This window comes from Conger conger, chromosome 13 (genome assembly GCF_963514075.1).
Source record: "Conger conger chromosome 13, fConCon1.1, whole genome shotgun sequence".
Classification (NCBI taxonomy): domain Eukaryota; kingdom Metazoa; phylum Chordata; class Actinopteri; order Anguilliformes; family Congridae; genus Conger; species Conger conger.
In genome coordinates this window covers 25,445,758-25,464,073 of record NC_083772.1, presented here as the reverse complement: position 1 = coordinate 25,464,073, position 18,316 = coordinate 25,445,758, and the positions used below count along the sequence as shown (strand labels likewise).

General features: G+C 42.4%; 1 protein-coding gene across 2 annotated transcripts; it reads right to left on the bottom strand.

The window, feature by feature from the left end:
• Nucleotides 1–745: 745 nt before the first annotated feature.
• LOC133108413 (cullin-5-like) lies at nt 746–18,008 on the bottom strand. Of its 2 annotated transcripts, XM_061217925.1 has the most exons (19): nt 17,667–18,008; nt 15,965–16,074; nt 15,056–15,155; nt 14,619–14,795; nt 13,912–14,053; nt 13,120–13,265; nt 12,798–12,878; nt 12,102–12,195; nt 11,738–11,868; nt 11,103–11,210; nt 10,346–10,410; nt 9,756–9,888; nt 9,288–9,419; nt 8,825–8,948; nt 8,556–8,731; nt 7,388–7,549; nt 6,298–6,416; nt 5,651–5,774; nt 746–5,545 (listed from the first exon to the last, which is right to left on the bottom strand). In XM_061217925.1, exons 1-19 carry the CDS (start codon nt 17,688–17,690, stop codon nt 5,351–5,353), a joined length of 2,343 nt encoding a protein of 780 aa, XP_061073909.1. In that variant the 5' UTR covers nt 17,691–18,008; the 3' UTR covers nt 746–5,350. The 2 variants fall into 2 exon arrangements, 1 of the variants encoding a protein (XP_061073909.1); XR_009704652.1 differs by lacking the exons at nt 746–5,545; nt 5,651–5,774; nt 6,298–6,416 and adding an exon at nt 6,837–6,903 and having other exon boundaries at nt 7,001–7,549.
• Between the last annotated feature and the right edge of the window lie 308 nt (nt 18,009–18,316).

The window sequence follows — 18,316 nt, the reverse complement described above, 5'->3', positions numbered from 1 at the left end:
ATTTCATTGGGGGTTTTTGGGGGGGGGTTTTTTGAAGGGGGTGTAAATTCAGAAAGTAAGCAAAATACTACAGCTCCCCTTTTCGATTGATATAAAGGCAATTGATAAGCAAGCAATCGCTATTGGTTTAGAATATCCCTTCGATTTGAATACACACACTTGCTTTTGGTTCAATTTCAGTTAGAGGACAAATTAAATTGGCTAAAATGTATTACAATAGCTATGGCATTCTAAGGCAGCAACAATGGATATCTCCAGTTTACATTTTACCTGAAAACTACGAAAACTCACTGTATACGTGTGCGGTGACCTGTTACTTAACCGAGAGCAGACCATACCTACCCTGTAAAAGAGCCGCTATTAGCTGCCCACTCGGTTTTAATGGAAAGATGGGTGAGAGATAAGCCTCTCAACTAGATGCTTTTCATGCATTTAGCAAACACGCGTATCCACAGCGACATGGTCTACATTCTTTGACTGCACAATACATTCATACAGTTGGATATTCACTGAAGCAATCAGATATGTAATAAACACAACTAACTGCAGGATGGACAATTCCCAAAGCAGAGGTCATATTATTGCTGCAGCCGGTTGAAGATAAACCCTCTCAAAGCCAAAAAGATGTGACGTGTTCACTTTATACAGCTACATGTACGTGAACTTAAAAGGTTGTAAATACAGAATAGATGGGTGCAGTCTTTGAAAGATATGGGGGTAATTAACAGACAGAAACAGGCCATCATAAAGTCTCTTAACAGTACATTTTTATTTTGCCAGAAAATAAATTATACAACTTAAAAAATGAATTCAAAAATAATGCAGTACATCAAAATAGTTCAGCCAGACTGCCATATATTACCATTCAAATATTGTACAGCATTATATTCGTATGTAGTGGCACACATTCAACTCGTAAATGTAATCAAAGATAAAACCAAGTATTTCAAGTTTGCTGAACACTCAAGGCTACAAATAGTGTATGTTACAGGCAGAAAGAGTAACCTAATTGCTGCAAATGACACATGATATGACTTATTGACAAGATTCAGCTATTATAAAAACAGGCAGGTTTTCCGCATACATTTCATTATGCATACAGTTTTCAGTTTGCTATTCAGGTATATGCCATATAGAATTTGTACTTGTGACCTGTTGATTAAATTTATCAAAATATATATGGTCAATTTTGTTTCACTTTGAGAGAAAAAAAAAAAATTGCATTATAACAAGTTTAAATAAGTATGCTTCTCCAGTTTAATGATTCATAGGGAAAGTATCCAGACTAATACTGCTAAATAATTGTTATATGTAAAGCCATTCAAGTTACTATAGTAACACAATGTGTAATTGAATATGACTACAAATACTGAAAAGAGATTTATCAAAAATGGCTGTAAAAGACCAACAAGTAATTTGATCCATTTTGGTATGGTTGGTGGCTATAAGTATGTAAAAAAACAAAACAAAAAAAAAAAACCCCAGGAAAAAGCATGTGACGTCACATGCATTTTTGTGTTCAGTCAAGGAAAAAACAAATGGAAGACAAAAACTAAGATCACAAATGATGATATTCAGAGAAGTATGTACATCTGCATACAGAGGAGGTTTAGCAGACTTATTTGCTTTGCTCGGGTTTATTCCTCTTGAAAGGCCTACTCCGGATCTTCAAAACGGATCCTGTTACCGAAAAGGACAGTGTGCCCACTGCCCTTAAGTTCGCCAAAGTAATTCCTGCGACTTTAATCAGATCAAATCAGAGTAAAACAGAAACGGTCAAATTATTTGTCAATTTAACAGGCGAAGTAAAGTTCTGTTGCGGTCATTTTTATGACACCCAAGCATTCTTGCAAATAACTCAAACTCCTTACTGACTGAAACATAAATTTATAATGATAAACAAAATGCATTCACTGCTTGCTAGAACATATTAGGACCATTGCAATGCAAAACAGTTACCTGCAAAACGTGTGCACCAATTTAGCATAAACACAAAACAATTTCATGGCTACGAAAACTGCATAAATTTACTGTTGATATTTTAGACACCCACAATCTATTTAACAGCTTTAGAGATCATTTTCAAAATTCCAAAAAAAAACTTCCATTCTGTGATCATTAGGTTTAAAGTCCAGGTGTCAAGGAAACCGTATCCCTTTTTAATTGTGTAATGTGTTGACTGTCCAACAGCCATATTCTAGAAATTCTTTGGCTGGAGAAAATGTGAAAATAGCACAGGTGAATGTTCTTTTGATGTTAATGCGTGTAAAATGTAAAATAATATCAGGAGAAACAAGAAAGCATTCAAATGACCCAATTCCAGACATATTCCCATTGCATTTGAATACACTTGTGCAACTGATTGCTTTCCTTTAATTTTGGAAAAATCTTGAGTTGTGGCATTACAACACCAATGTCAACAAAGATCAATGTGGCACATGACAATTAGAGTGGGAAGAGGCTGCTGCACTGAAAATAAAAAGGGATAGTGTTCAAAATATTGTTTAAATAATTTGCATTTCAGTCTGAAACTCCAATTCACCTAATCACAGAATGAATATGTACAAATATGACAGCGCCTAGGCACCATCATTAAGGCTACTTCAACACAATGAAATAGCGAAACAAAACAAAATTCTCATAAATAAGTAATAAATTAAATGGACATTTCATACCGTTTGCCAAACCCCCAGACCCATGCACTTTCAATGACCCCAGACAGTTGTGTACAGGTTTTAAAGCATTAGTTACAGATTTGTGGGGTGGCATGCTCAACTACAATCCGTCCACACATTTACCCTGGACAAAGGAAAACTGCAACATGCATCTGATATGGTGGCCCAATATAATGTCGCTAAAAGCCAAACAAAAAATATATATTCTTGTTGTTTCCTTGCATGCTGCAATTCCACACAGATTTGCTATTGGCAACCAGCCGGACAGACCGCGACATTAAACCTGGTCTGGGCTGAAGGGACAAACAGTGCTTGAAAAACAAAGGACATTCTTTTCTAGCCCAGTATCATGGAACAGTAGCAGAGAACTGATCATTGAGGAAACCAAAAGAAAGGTAAAGGATGTGTAATTTCTCATGTGAAAGGCCTCAACCCAAGAGGTTATAACAGCTACATATCAGCAGATTAAATGACTGAGCAAAGAGGGGCGAAAAAAAATAAAATAAAAAAAGCACTCATTTTAGCCACACCAAACCTTTTCCTGAAATGGGGCTGTGTGCGCTCTTCCAGTCTATAGGGACAGTCCCATTTCAGAATGGTTTGACAGCCATGACCCATATCACTGATTGTACCCAGCCATATTCATAAGAAGTAACTAACCTTGACCAAAACAAATATTTTGGCCGTCTATGATATGTTGGTCAAGTTCTTACTAACTGTGACATTTATATTGAGACCCCACTAAGCCTTAGGAGTTTTAGGTCAATAAAATCAAGACGGGTTGTGGGGGGAATATTTTGTCTCAATCTCAAAATTTCTAAACCTTTCGATTTCTTGAGCAACATAGAATCCTTTTTATAAACTGACTACCAAGTGCATTCAATGCTTTTCTCAAATGGAAGTTTTACATTGAAGAAAAAAAATAAATAAAAAAAAATAAGGCCTTTCTTGCTTTGCTGCCCTTCTTGCTTTTTTTGCAACAGTCAATAATTCAGTAACAACCTAATCTGACAGCATGCTAATCACTGGGCTTCATCAGCTGAGTGAGCAGCCTTCCTCAGACAGCTTGAAACGCAGTCGAGGACAACACATGCCTCAAGACACTTGTACAGTGCCTTCAACCAAAAAACAAAATTTTGTAACAGACTCAGTACATAATACACTACCAATAGTAGCATTACCATAAATTCAAACATCATTCCTTGCTGGAAGCCCATTCCATTTGGACAATGTTTTTGCTGGTTAAGTCAAGGCTATGGTGATATCAATGAGCAATCTGTGTGAACAGCCAACACATAACCTTTTCACAAAGAAAACAACAATGCACACTTCTGACAAGCGCCATCAACTACAGACTTAAAAAAAAAAAAAAAAAAAAAAAAACCATTTCATCAACATTCTAACTGCACTCATCACACAAAATGTCCCCTTGCCTGCAGCCTACATTATTGCACTTGATTGAAACACCAAGAGCAAAGAACTCAATCATTCTTTCTCTTGTGTGCTTCACGTCACCAGTAAACCACCAGTTTAATAATTGTTGCCATTTCAATGTGGCCTCTGGTGTAATCTATTAATCTACCATCAATTCTTGAACTTTTTCTCTTCACCGACCGGTGAAAACATGATTCTGCTTGAGGTACACAAGGAACAAAAAAAAAAAACAAAAGCCCACATACATATTTAACTAAATGTGCCAGAGGCCTCAATTTAGCTGAACACATGACCTGTTTATACAGTTTACACAGAGTATATTCCATTACAAACCCATGCTGAATCAGAAGAAGTCTCCCTGGAAGACACCTCTAGAATGTTCCTCTGCAGGGCAGGGAGCTTGGATAGCGGAACGAAATGTTCTGATTACAGAAAGCATTTCCCTGTAACGTTACTGAGGATGTCCCCTCCAGCACGCTCCAAGGAGCCATTTCGTGAAATGCGTCTTCACCGCTGCAGTCATATGATGTACTCTGCTGCTGGTCTTGTGCAAATTCAAACAAAAATTCAGAGGAAATCACACACACGCACACATACACCACAAAAAATTAAAACAAAAGATGGCACTTGTAAAGCTATGTAGACAGACCCAGAAGTAATGTGAAAGTGCTAATGCTCTAGTTCGAGTCACAGACGTACAAAACAGCAGACAGGCATCAAGTTCCCCGAGTAAAGAGGTGATGGGAGTGGGCAAGGCCTGTGTGCAGAGGGGTGTGGCCTATGTGGAACAAGGTGGGGCCAATCTGTACTTACTCAAGCTGGCCAATAGTGTGGTTAGTGGGGGGTGGGGGAGCACACAGGGAAAACATAGAACACAGCACACAGGACAGTTCTCTGATGAATGCAAGATTACCACAGACTAGCATGCTGCTGGAGATGTTGAAACACGAAGGCAATTGCCACCATGCATACGGACTAAAACTGGCAAAATACAGTCCTTCTCCCCCCCCCCCCCCCATTTCATTTCTTTTCCGTTTTTTGTAAGGTAAGGCAGGATTTGTATTTTTTTTCTAACTGAACGGTAGCGGTCAGTCGTAACTCCAGTTCATCGCCATACGCAAGGCTGTTTGATATTAGAGCCTCCTGCATCCTCCACAGCATCCTCCAGGCACAGTTTTCAACATCTTCCTCACCTGCATCGTCATCATCATCATTATATTATAGCTACGGCCCCCTCTCTGCTACGCCATGTAGATGAAGGTGTTAATGTCCGTCTCGTCTCTTTTCATGTACTTGTGCTCGATCAGCCACTCGATCTGTTCCTTGATCATTTTCTTCTGTGGTAAAAACATGTTTTTCAGGATCTCAACCAGTTCCGTCTGGAGTTGGGCGTTGGTGATCTTTTTGCGCATTTTCATGATTTGAATGATGGCCTCCTGCAATGGAAGGTGATTAGTCAGATGAAAACAGAACAGAGCTCCAACAAAAAGTGACTGATGCAGCTAGGCCTATCCAACTTGAACAGTACTGGAAGTGCCTACCTGTGTTCTTAATATTCTAAGTTGGACGATACCCTCGTTCTCCTCTTCCCTCATTCGCTCCGTAGTCAGTTGCAATCGGCCAATCAGATTAATCTTCCCCCTCTTCTGGACTTTGGAATTTTTTCTGAAATTCATAAATAAAAGTTCACATGCAAGCATGACAGGAGTGGTTTGCCAAAATAAATATTCTGACTGTTGGTAAATCCTACAAGAAATGTAATTTAGGATTGGGGGCTGGGCACCGTTTCAGTGCATGGAAGGGCCAGGCAGACTGGGTTTTGGATGCAGACTGTACCAAGTTAACTGGGGAAATAGCATCTCATCGTTCATTAGTGACCCTCCCTGGTCGATTGGGTGCCTGCAAGCCTGTTGAGTTGCACATGAAGTGTCTTCATCCCATTCATATCTGTGTGAGCCCCATTTCCCAACAGCAGTGTGATAAGAAGCAGCAGCAACTTCATGTGTCTCAAAGGATAACTTATGCTTGTCTGCACTCTCCCAAAGTAATTCTCTGCAATATGAGTGCTTATATACTCCTATGGGAGATAATACAGTTATGTTGAAACACCTACAAGGACCTGAAATGCAAAACAAGTGATAATAGAACTTTGAGAAAAACCTTTCTGGTTCCATAAAATGAAACTTACATCAAGGAGAACTCCTGGTTGACGTAGAAGAGCGTGCCATCGGTGAAGTCTTTGGGAGAGCTGACTTGAGGTTCGTATGACAGCACCTGCCGTTTCAGCTTCGGGAACGCCACAAGAGACTACAGGGAGAGCAGGATGGAACACATTACCATGGACACCTAAATTAGAGTTCAAAACGATTTGGGCCAGAACCGACCCTTATCCAGCCCAGACCTCACCCAGACCCTTATCCATGAAATCCAGCCCAGCCAGACCCAGACCTGACCTGACCTGACCTAGACCCTTATCCATGAAATCCAGCCCAGCCAGGCCCAGACCTGACCTGACCCAGACCGTTATCCATGAAATCCAGCCCAGCCAGGCCCAGACCGGACCTGACCCAGACCCTTATCCATGAAATCCAGCCCAGCCCGTCCCAGACCTGACCCTGCCAGGCCCGGCCCAGACCTGACCTGACCTGACCTGACCTGACCCAGACCCTTATCCATGAAATCCAGCCCAGCCCAGCCCAGCCAGGCCCAGACCTGACCTGACCTGACCTGACCTGACCCAGAACCTTATCCATGAAATCCAGCCCAGCCCAGCCAGGCCCAGACCTGACCTGACCTGACCTGACCTGACCCAGACCCTTATCCATGAAATCCAGCCCAGCCCAGCCCAGCCCAGCCAGGCCCAGACCTGACCTGACCTGACCTGACCTGACCCAGACCCTTATCCATGAAATCCAGCCCAGCCTGGCCCAGACCTGACCCTGCCAGGCCCAGACCTGACCCAGACCCTTATCCATGAAATCCAGCCCAGCCTGGCCCAGACCTGGTAGTGCTGACTGGGTCCCATCCGGCTCAGGTAGGGATCTGAAACTCCATTGTAAATACAAAGGCCCTTAAAATGCACATGCTCACACAAGGACACAAAGCCAAATCGGGAAAATGGTCCCAAGAACGTCTGTACTTAAACAGCTGAAAACAGAGAAGCAGTCAAGCACTTGGAGACAATTGCGAGGCCATGGGACACATGTCCCCGCCTAAAGGGGAGGTTTTTGCACTGTCGCAGAGCCTCCTCATGCTGAACCCCGTGTGCTCAATCTTACCCACAGTGTCCTCCGCAGCTCTGCGTCAGGGAGCTCTGTGGCCAGCTTTAAATTCTCAAAGCTGATCTTTTCTCTGGGTCTTTGGTTCCAGGCAAACAGGACAGCCAGCTGGAAGGTTGTGACCTCCAGGTCGTACTGTCCCACTTCATTCTTGAAGGTGATCTGGTAGGGAGGAGATGAAGACAAGGGGGAGATATTGACTTTGTTCGGCTTCCATACCTGAGTCTTAATATCAGCATCCTGTCCCTGGGCCTGTGCCAGAAGCCTATTAACAAGAGCTTCTGCTCCCATAACCAAATTCCTTACATACAATCCTTGATCACTCCCTACTCCCCAGCTAGACCACTCCGGTCTGCCAGCTCTGGTCGCCTTATGGTTCCCTCTCTACGTGCACCTGGCGGTCGAGCTGCACGTTCACGCCCGTTTTCCGTTCTGGTTCCTCAGTGGTGGAATGACGTGCCTACCACTGTCAGGACAGCAGAATCCCTCCCCCTATTTCGACACAGACTCAAAACCCACCTTTCCAAACTCTACCTTAGTCCTCCCTCCTGATTTCCCCCACCCCTCCTTTCTGATATCCCTATCCTTGTCTAACACCCCCCAAAAAAAATAATTAAAATAAAATAAAATAAAATAAATAAATAAATAAAAAAGGTGCACTTATGATGACGACTATGTTTAGAGCAGCATTCCATGTGTGTTTTCCTAGTTCTGGATGTGATGCTTTGACTTATGGTAGAACCTATGGACTTGTAAATCGCTTTGGATTAAAAGCTTCTGCCAAATGACAAAAATGTAAAAATGTAAAAAATGCTCTCAGTGAGATCCTTATGACTCTATCCAGGGTGATACCACTCTGATACCTCCCCCTTCCCCCACCAACAACAGGTGCATCTACACAGAGTTTTTAAAGTGCATAACAGCTTCAAAATTCAGGGTTGTAATTCATGCTACAGAACAAAACTTGAAACAAACTTAAAACTCTTCAGCTTGTTAACCACACTTTTCTTTTCTTTTTTTTTTTGCATGAACTGAAATGCCTATGGAAAAAAAAAAAAAGCATTGGCAATCTTCCAAACTTCTGGATTAGCCTACACAATGAGGTCACAGTGACACTATTGACCTCCACTCTCACATCATACCACCCTCCACCAGGGGGAGTACTCACAATGCCATTGGACATGAGGTGGTGCCAGTGCAGCTTCCTGCCGCTGTGGTTCTTCTTGTAGAACTCCTCAACCTCAGGGATGAGGTCCTCCAGCTCCGTAGGCAGAGACACAAAAACCTTCTCTGAGCTGCGAGACCAGGCACCCGCATTCAGGATCTTGATGTTGACAGAGTCAGCTGCAGGGTGTGTTGATTAAAGGGAACAGTTGATGTAGCTGATTGTACAATGTTTATCAATATGGTGCAAACCAATAGCCATGGACATGTCACCTGGTAAGGCTAGCTTGTTGTGCTTATGCACTTCCTTGAAGACCTGGTTCAGATCCTCTGATACTTTGATGTCCTGAAACATCCTGGCAAGCTTGTTCACGTAGTCAGCAGGCATGCCCACCTCCTGCACAAAAAAGTTAGGTGGCACACAGTCCAATCAGGGCGCTGATCTATTCAAAGCAATGCACCATGCATGCCTGATAACTAGGCACAATACTTTAGTTTGAACTGAAAGTGAAGATTACAGAACTTGTGTACAAATTCTTTCCTCAAGGAAACTTCAGTACAGATTTAATGCATAATTTAATACATATCCGTTATACTATCCTTACAGTTAAAAACAGTGCAGTTGTTCTACAGTGAAGTGTGTTTAGTATAAAATTATTTAGCCCACATTGGTGGAAATTTTACAGGATAGCATCAGTCAATGGTATTATAATTATTTATAGTAGGTATTACTCACCCTGAGCCACTCCACCATGTTCTCTTCAATCTCACTGTCAGCCGAAATGTCCAAGATCAAACGACGTGTCAAATGCGCTTTGTGATATCGCATGAAGACGTCCTTATTCTGTACATATTTCAGCACCAGCAGCTGTGGGAAGTTAAAAACAAAATGCAGAGAGAATAAATACATGAATCAACAAACAGTACAAAAAAGTATTACCCAACACTGAATGCTCAATAGCCAGGCCAATCATATAAAGAGAATCCTTACCTGGCTAACTTTAGCCTTTAGTTAAACTAAGGAAGGAGGAAAGCTGGAGCACACCCACCTCATTTAAGACCTTGGTCTGTTCATAAGCCTACTGTATACTGAAGTTACTAGGATAAGTTATTTTCACACCTCCCAATTCGTATTCTTTACAGTACAAAATTAATCTAATGAATAACTAAACAATGCAACGAAGAGGGCGTAGATCACACGTACCACTTCTTTCAACTTCAACTCAATTTCCTCCGATGTGAGTTTCTTACTCAGCGGAGTTTTCCGCAGCAGCATGTCACAGTAGTTGGCCAGCAGCTCTGGACACTTGGACTCCGGCTGCGTCTTCAGTCCCACCCTGAACGAGAGCGAAACATCATCTACCCATCTACTCTCCCCGACACGTCAACACCACCGACAGGAACAACTGTGTCTGTGCAAATGCTTCACTGACACCTTCAGGTCCCATCAGGACAGACTCCATTAACTTTACACATCAGAACATGACTAGGCTCATATTCAGTTAAGGTTAGAAGGACCCCATATTGCATCCTATTAAAAACATTCTCACATAGACTTTGGCAATGGGTGAAAAGTATTATTTTCGCTAAAGATCAAATACATTTACATTTTAGGCATTTAGTCGATACTGTTTTCCAGAGCAGATCACACAGGTTACATTCTTTACATATGACCAATTTATACAGCTGCATTCTTACTGCAGCAATTCAGGTTAAGTACCTTGCAGTGCACAGACTTACAACCTTGGGCCACTACAGGGTAACACACTTTGAAGCACACCAGATGATTCTCACCCTTTCTGTTTCAGTGGAAGCTCAAGTTTAAATATCGTAGCGTCGTTCACAACTGCTTTATAGGCCTGGGGGTGAAAGAGAGATAATTTGTCAAACAATGATTCACATTAATTCAATCAAGACCACTGTGATGATGTGAAGTTGGCCAAAGATTTAACCATTATCACTGGGGAGGGGAAAAAAGGAAATTGTCTATTTATGTTAAAGAACTGCATGGTATAAGGCCTAAATGTGTACAGATAGTCTAAAGATACCTGGGTGGGGTGGGTGGACACCCTAGGAACTTTGTGTGTCAAATATGAAAATATTGTCTGATTATCAAATGCCTGTGGTCAACAATTCTAGGAAGCGTATATGGTTATGAAAATATTGCCATGTTAAAATAGTTTGGGATATATATACACACATACATAGATACATACATACAACCACGTACAACTAGGATATGCTGTTCACAGCGGCAGGAGACAGTTGGGTTACTATATGTTGATAGCATATGTCAGGTTACCACTATATCACGATACCCAAGCCACTTGCCAAGTACCAACATTTTATCAGTTGTCATCAGTGACAAATGTGCCTTTCCCCAAATTGCTGCCAGCTCAATGCGGCTTAAAGTTTGTAAAGCTGTCAGTGGATCCTGCGTAGAGCTGTCAGTGGCTCTGAGCAATGCACACATTGCACCTCTGTTGAGGCTAATACACTGCGGCACCGCGATCGTCGCAGTAGCATCTCTGGGGAGACGCGAGTCCCTCACTTTGTCTCGGGCTGTCAGGAAGCGCGGGTCGTCCTGGAACGCCTCTTTCACCAGCTTACTGAAGCGGTTGAACAGCGTCAAGAGCTGCTCCACGTACTTCTCGGAGTCCTGGCCACACAGAAAGAGCAAAGTCTTAACTGAAGTACACATCCACCCCTGTGCTTTTTCTACACAACACACAGAACTGAATACTGCTCTTGTCTGCACATAGTGTACATTTGCCTTGAGTTCTGGGAGGAAGGCAGCTGGGTAAAAGCCTGCAGCACTGCCCCACTTATCCCACGTGTGTGTACGTTAGATAGCTCTTATTCAGTGCATCTCTGCCTGGTGGGAGACCTACTCCACTGCATTTCCCCAAATCCCATCGGTCTTTCTCTATTAACTTAATTTTACTGTTCTAGAACTGGCCCTATACTGCTGCCCTGGCACCAATCACCAACCACCTACTAGCATCCTGCAAATGGCCAAAGCCACACTCTCTCACTAACCAGAGGCAGGCTTCTTTAGGTCTTTCATGGGCAGGCATGTATAACCCAGCGCATGGCCCATATTACACCAATAATCTTTTCACAGGAGTTGTCAGCAATGAAGAAGCCATACTCGCAGGAAGGCCCCCTCAGAACCACTGTACTTACAGTAGTAATGGTCTCTGCAGCTGCCACCATGTCCGCCAGCCCGGCGTTTACAATGTGCTCCTCCAGGTCCTTCAGCATGGGGTCAATGCCATTGGGGACCTTGTCCATGAGGGAGAACATGAGGTGGAGCTCTGAGGAGAAGGCTCAGGGTTAGAGGAGCATCAACCGAACCGATCTCTCACTTTGAGAGGGCAACAATGAGCCTGGAAATGTTCAGTAGTTTCATCATGGTACATATATTTACAAAACATAAACCTACTGCAACACAATTACTTGCCATTCACAGGAGGTTTATGGATGTTATGGGTTTTATTTTCCCAACCTGAGCTCTCCCACCCAGCAGATGGACTGGCATTGTACTCACTGTCGGTCTCGTTACGCTTGATCATGCCTGGACATTCAGCCAAGATGGTCTCTTTGAAGGACGTCACCAGAGCGTTTACACAACATTCCATAAGCTGGAAAAAACAAAAACATTTCACTTCTAAATACTAGATTTCTACTGATATTGTATTCAACTATTCCGCCTTAGAAGCATGAAGTCAACAACAAAACTTTTTACCAACCAAACAAAAAAAAGTCACTACAGGCTCAATGTAGAATAGCCATCTGCTTGCTATGAAATGACTTCCACAAATTCTTACAGATGTCCTTGATGCACTTTCCTTACTAGAGCAATTGTTTTATTTGTTTAAGCATCACTGATTTATGCAGCTCGATATTTACATAAGAAATTCAGCTCAAGTACCTTGCTCCAGGGCACAAGAACAGAACCCCAGAACTGGGATTTGAATCTGTATCTTGGGTTGCAAGCCAGTTCCTTAACTACTGCAGCAATACATTTCACCCATTTCACTAAAGAGTATACCAAACCAAACTCAGAAATAAGAGCCCCACATGACCGTTAAACCCTCAGAATCAAAGCCAAATTCCTTATTCCATACAGCGCTATGGATTTGTGACATGAATTACTGATTACTGGCTGGCACGTCACACATTTGATTTAAGCCTAACATCTAATGTACACAACAGCAAGAAGAACTGCAAGGAAGACACTTACTGCTTGAACAGAGTTACATTCGCGTCGAGTCTCTAAATAACGGAGTGCTCGTTTCTCTTCTTCCCTTAACTTAGCGTCTGCCTGCAAGACAAATGGAGCAGAATGAAACATGCAGACCTACGCTCACAGACACACAGAATCAGTGTCACTAACACACACGCACATACGAAAAAAACACAAGATAACCAACAACATTAATCCAAGGGCTTGTCACTGCAAGCACACCGCACAGGAAAATAACAGTCTACATGGAGGCAAGCAGACAGAATTACGGGCAGTGCGGGCCATAGGGGCCCATAGTAAGAGTGATGGCTGAGCGTACGTATTTCATGTAGTTCTGTACTCCATTCTGCTGTAGGTACGAAGGTGCTTGAGTTCTGTAAAACCTCTCAGTGGAGTCCAGGTATGCTTTCTCAAAGTTATCCCTGTAGATCTGCAGCTTGTCATCTGGGTTAGAGCAAAGATTCACTGTGGGGAAAACAAACAAAATTACAAAACCGTAATTCCTGAACGATATGCAGGCATTCGGCGGTTTTGAGTGTGTGTGTTGAGTACCTCACCAGCAACTGAAGAGGATTCTACTGCATGTAAAAAACCAAGATCTGTTTGGCTGAACCAAGCATATTGGCCAAGGGCCAATGACAACTGTGGGCGATATGTAAAACCATGACTTTGTACAGGATTTCCAAATGTTATAATCAAAATATAATTTATTAAAACAAAATTGCAAATGTGAAAAAAGCTATAGAATTCTTCTGAAAAACAACCCTGTGCGCTTCGTGCCCTTAAAAAAAAAAACCCTCACAGAAAATCATTTTAGAACAGTTATATAACCCACAACAAAAGGATAACAAATGCACTGTATCAAGACTTATATTTTTGTCTCAAGTAATGTAACGCCAAGATTTTAAACCTACATTTATAAAGCAGCTTTTTGTATGAGGATGAAAACAAGTTAAGAAAAGCAATTTGTTGCATTGAGTGTTATTCTTGAGATTAAATTAATTAGGAAGGAACGGTTTAACTTCATAATGAAACTTTCGGACACGGCGGGGACGTGACTGGCTGAAGGGGGAAAGGCACCGATGCAGGTACGGAACGGCGGGGCTCTCACCGTAAGACTCGCGGACCCCGATGACCAGCTGCGAGTCGAAGGCCTCGCCCAGGCGCTCGGCGTGCACTAGCTTCATGGCGCTGTCCTGCAGGCGGTTCTTGATGTTGGAGAAGATCGACTCGTTCCACGTGTCCAGCATGAGCTGCCGGGAGACAGCGGGAGTTGAAGCGGAGGGGTCAGGAATGGCGCCCGATCAGTTACGCTGGCCGCGGGTTCCGCTTCCGCCGCGGACCGCTAGGCTGCCCCCCCGAGACCGCGAGGGTCGGCCCGGTCAGGCGTGAGAAACGGGCTCAACCGCCCTGGGGGATGCAGCCCCCGCCTGAACTAGGCAGCCTACACGCTGTGCTGCTGTGCTCTCCGGCAAAGTCATTAACCACTACTGCATCAGCCGAATATGCAGCCGTACAAAGGAATGCAATGGAAAACGCGGTCTTGCAAGTTCCTCTGGATGAGACCACCGACAGAGCAAATAAGAAATCATCACAATGGAGCCTGAACTGTGGAGCGATTCAGCTCTAACACAAAGAGGTCCCCTGAAATGAGACCCTGCCAAAAGGGTTTGGATTGCAAGTGCAATGACAAAGAGGAACATTCCAGAAAGAAAGGAAACTTGCACACACTGTTACGCACAACCTTGCGGATGATGCGTCACCACCTCTAAACGCCCAAGCAGGTGCGGCTACCACACCGAGCCGGCGGCTCCTTACCTTCCTCACGATGCTGTCCTCCACGTTGGACTTCTTGTTGCTGCCCTGTTTGCCCATGAGGGTGATCTCCAGCTGGCAGAATGGCTTGGGCAAGATGTCGCACTGGGTGAAGAACTTCCTCCACTCCACAATATAGGCCTTAAGCAGGGCAGTGTCATCCTGGTGGCTCAGCACACGCTGTCCCAGAACAATAACAAAAGAATAAAGTCACATATTGGCACAATGTTCACAATCAGTTCGGCTTACACTTTGAATCTGGCGTCTGAAATCTACTGTATGCGGCCTTTGCCAACATTCAAGGTATGATTTACCACGACACCACAGACCCTGAACTCTCCACAACTCTGCATCCAAATCATCTGCTATCTGTTTCACTGGCCATCAACACCCCGACAGGTGATTGGCCGTCTTTGCCAAAGGTGGAGGGAATGACTTACCGCCTGTGCTTGCTTGATAAAATCTAAGATATCTTCTTTCAGGGCCTGGTGGATTTTTGCAGGGCCTTTGTCATCCCAAAGACAAACTGCATGAACATCTCTGCACAGGGATAGACAACATGAAAGAGTAAGAGGTAGATACACACATGAACACAATCACATCAAAGTGCCCCATGAACTTACACAGTCTGTACAGTACCATCTTACCCCTACAGCTGGATATAAAATAATACCTGCACTGTTTGAGGATCTGCAAATTACCTTGGAAAGAGTCATATTAACCAGACAATCCACGCTAGACAGACAAAAATATAGCATAAACCATCGGCACATATTTGCATTTAAAACATCCGCTTCTCACCTTTCTACCTTGAATAATTTATTTACGTAAATAATTGGACGGCTTTTACATGGGTATAAATAGTGCCAGGTGTCTTCCCAAACAAGAATGAGCAAACACTGAACACAAGAAGTTTTTCATTTTATGTCCTTTCCCCCCTAGAAATTAGTATCTTTCCCTATTTGACTTCACTTTTAAGAGTACCAAGCTGTTCAATGCACTAAACTCTACAAAAAAACACAGCAGAATGAGGCCACAACAGACAAAGAAACATATATTTCACAATGAATTAACTCAGTAAACATACAGATAAGAAATAAAGAGTACAATTCATTAACAGTGCAGCTCAACTGTACCAATAAAAGCTACATTTCAGACTGAACTAAAAACAGCCTACACAATGCACCCACATGGAATCAGGGTTTAGAAATGCATCTAGTCATCAGAATAATTTATAATTAACTGTCATATTTAAATGTTAAATTCAGAAATAAAAAGAATACTAAGAATACTAAGCAGATATATAGCACTGATACTCATCACCCATGCCAAAAGCATACAGCACTTACGAGAACAGATCGAACCACTGTTGTTTGGTGACGGACTCCTGGCGAAGTAACTTCAGAACAACAGGGCGCATCAAATCCCATTTGTCCTCAAACTGCAGGGACCCTTTGTTCTTGGGTGGGGAGGGTGGGACAGGACACCATTCCATCAGAGCAATTACATAAGAGAATTGGGAATGAACATTTAAAGAGTACTGTGATTTCTTGGGAGCAGCCTGCCTAACACTTACAAATCAACATCAGGTTCTTGTACAGTCATCTGGGCAAGATGAAACAAATCATATACCAAGTATAATATGGTAACTCAGGGCTTGGTCATTGATACAATAAAAGCTGCATAGTGATGAGGAAGTCTTTGTAAAGGAATAATATCCTGTTTACTCTGATATACAGCCACACACTGATCACAGACTAAACTGTAGACGGTCTTCGACTCAAAGCAGGAATCACATTTAATCATGAAGCATTTAAACTTCAGGACATTATACCCTCAACCTATATCCTGAATGACTCAATGGCCATTTATAAATTATTCCATATTCCATGGACTATCATCAGCAACTAGGTCATTATCTGGTTTGGGGAACGATTCAATCGCTTGTAAACTGAACCACAGTCCTAAGGCTGAGTAATCAGCATTGATGGCCTTGGGGTGATCTGTGCCCGTCAGTTTACTCCCTCCACACAAACAGATTACAGATTACAGATTTTTAATTTGCGTTCTTCCAAAATGTAAATAAATTAATTTATGGACGAAGTGTAGCTAACTTCAAGCTAAAAAGGAATACAACAAAGTAAATTAAATGAACACTAAAAAGGAACCTCCCTCCAAACTAGCTAGAATAGCCTGTTCAACCCCCAAATCAATAAGGGTCCCTCAACTGATCATCAGCATCCTCAAGGAATTTAGCCAGCTAAACTGGAGGCTGATTGCTAGCCTAGCAATGACTTGTATTCAAGGGACTGTTTCGGTTGTAAATTAATAATGTTGCAGGCTTTTTTATTTTATTTGACAGGCTTCTTTATTTCGCGCACATGCAAGTTAGCTAGTCAACATTCATACTAACTTGGCTAACATTGCTGTTCATGCAACGTTGATACATTGATCACATACTTAAGGCACACTTGGCAAAGAGGAACTAAACTGCATGATTACCAGGAGTCAAATAATTTATTGCACAATATATGTGGCACCACAGCAGGTTTTGGACAATTCTGAGGAAAACGGGAAAGTTATCCAAGCATTTTATACCTTGTCACAAACGAAACCGATTATACAAGTCTTTGTTTTAGCTATTAACAACCGAATTAGCTAGCTTATCTGTACAAGCTATTATTAATGCAACCTAATCAATCAGACAAACAGACCCAAAGTAGATGGTGTTTTGCCAACCAGCAACGCTGACAGGTATAAAACAATAGCCATAGAATTTCGTAATTATAATAAGATTGCCTATATGATCAAAAATAGTGCTTATTTAGCTAGCAAATCACAAACATTGCCAACCTAAGTTAGCGAGTTAGCTAGCTAGCTGGATTGCCCAACTACAGCTTTGTTTCCTTTAAACCGCCATGCAAACTGTTGTTAATGTCTTAAACTGATAGGTCTCTTTTCAAGATTATGCAATCGTTATTACAGATAGTCGATTCCACAATAACGATTTGCACATACACACAGGCGATATTGCAATGAAGTACCTCTTACCTTTAGCAAATTAGACGTCGCCATGTTTCCTCAACTTATCCCCTCGTGTAGTCTCGCGAGATCTACCGTTCAGTCGCTAGGGTTTAAAGCAGTCGAATGGAACAGAAGTTACCAATCTAGCTGACCTTACTGCTGCTTTGATTATAATAACTATTGGATCGGTAAATTCATAGATCTTTAAATCCATGTGGTGTTATATATCTGAGAGTAGGCACGTAACGTTATAGGTTGCGACGGTTGGTGTATGGTCATAAAGACACCAATAAATAATAATCTATGATGAAACTTGTATATTTTGTTGACATCATTTGATCAAATGGGCTGTGCTGTTACCCACCAATATACTGTCTGGAATAATGTAATTTAACTCTGCGACTAGCTAGCTCGCTGTGTTGCTTGCTAGTCGATCTGTGTGGATTCTAAACTTAGCTCCGCAAAAGCGATCAGATCCATATAAGGATATGTCACATGACTAAGAAACAAAATCCAAAGTGGGAAGGTTGATAAAACTACGTTATAATGTCAGAGGTGCACTTCTAGAAGCCTTTGAAGACACGGGGCATCCTACCCACCCAAGCTTCTAACGAAAATCTGGTGATGTCGTAAAGTTCACAGATTATTCGACACCAGACTTGAAAACAAGCGATACA

Bases quoted from the DNA above. Each gene is read 5' to 3' on its own strand.
- LOC133108413 (XM_061217925.1), bottom strand. From the start codon at position 17,690: ATGGCGACGTCTAATTTGCTAAAG. The intron at 7,550-8,555 runs GTGAGTACTCCC...CCTCCCTACCAG, and splicing joins ACCTCATGTCCAATGGCATT to ATCACCTTCAAGAATGAAGT. The intron at 6,417-7,387 runs GTAAGATTGAGC...CTCTCCCTGTAG, and splicing joins AGCTGCGGAGGACACTGTGG to TCTCTTGTGGCGTTCCCGAA.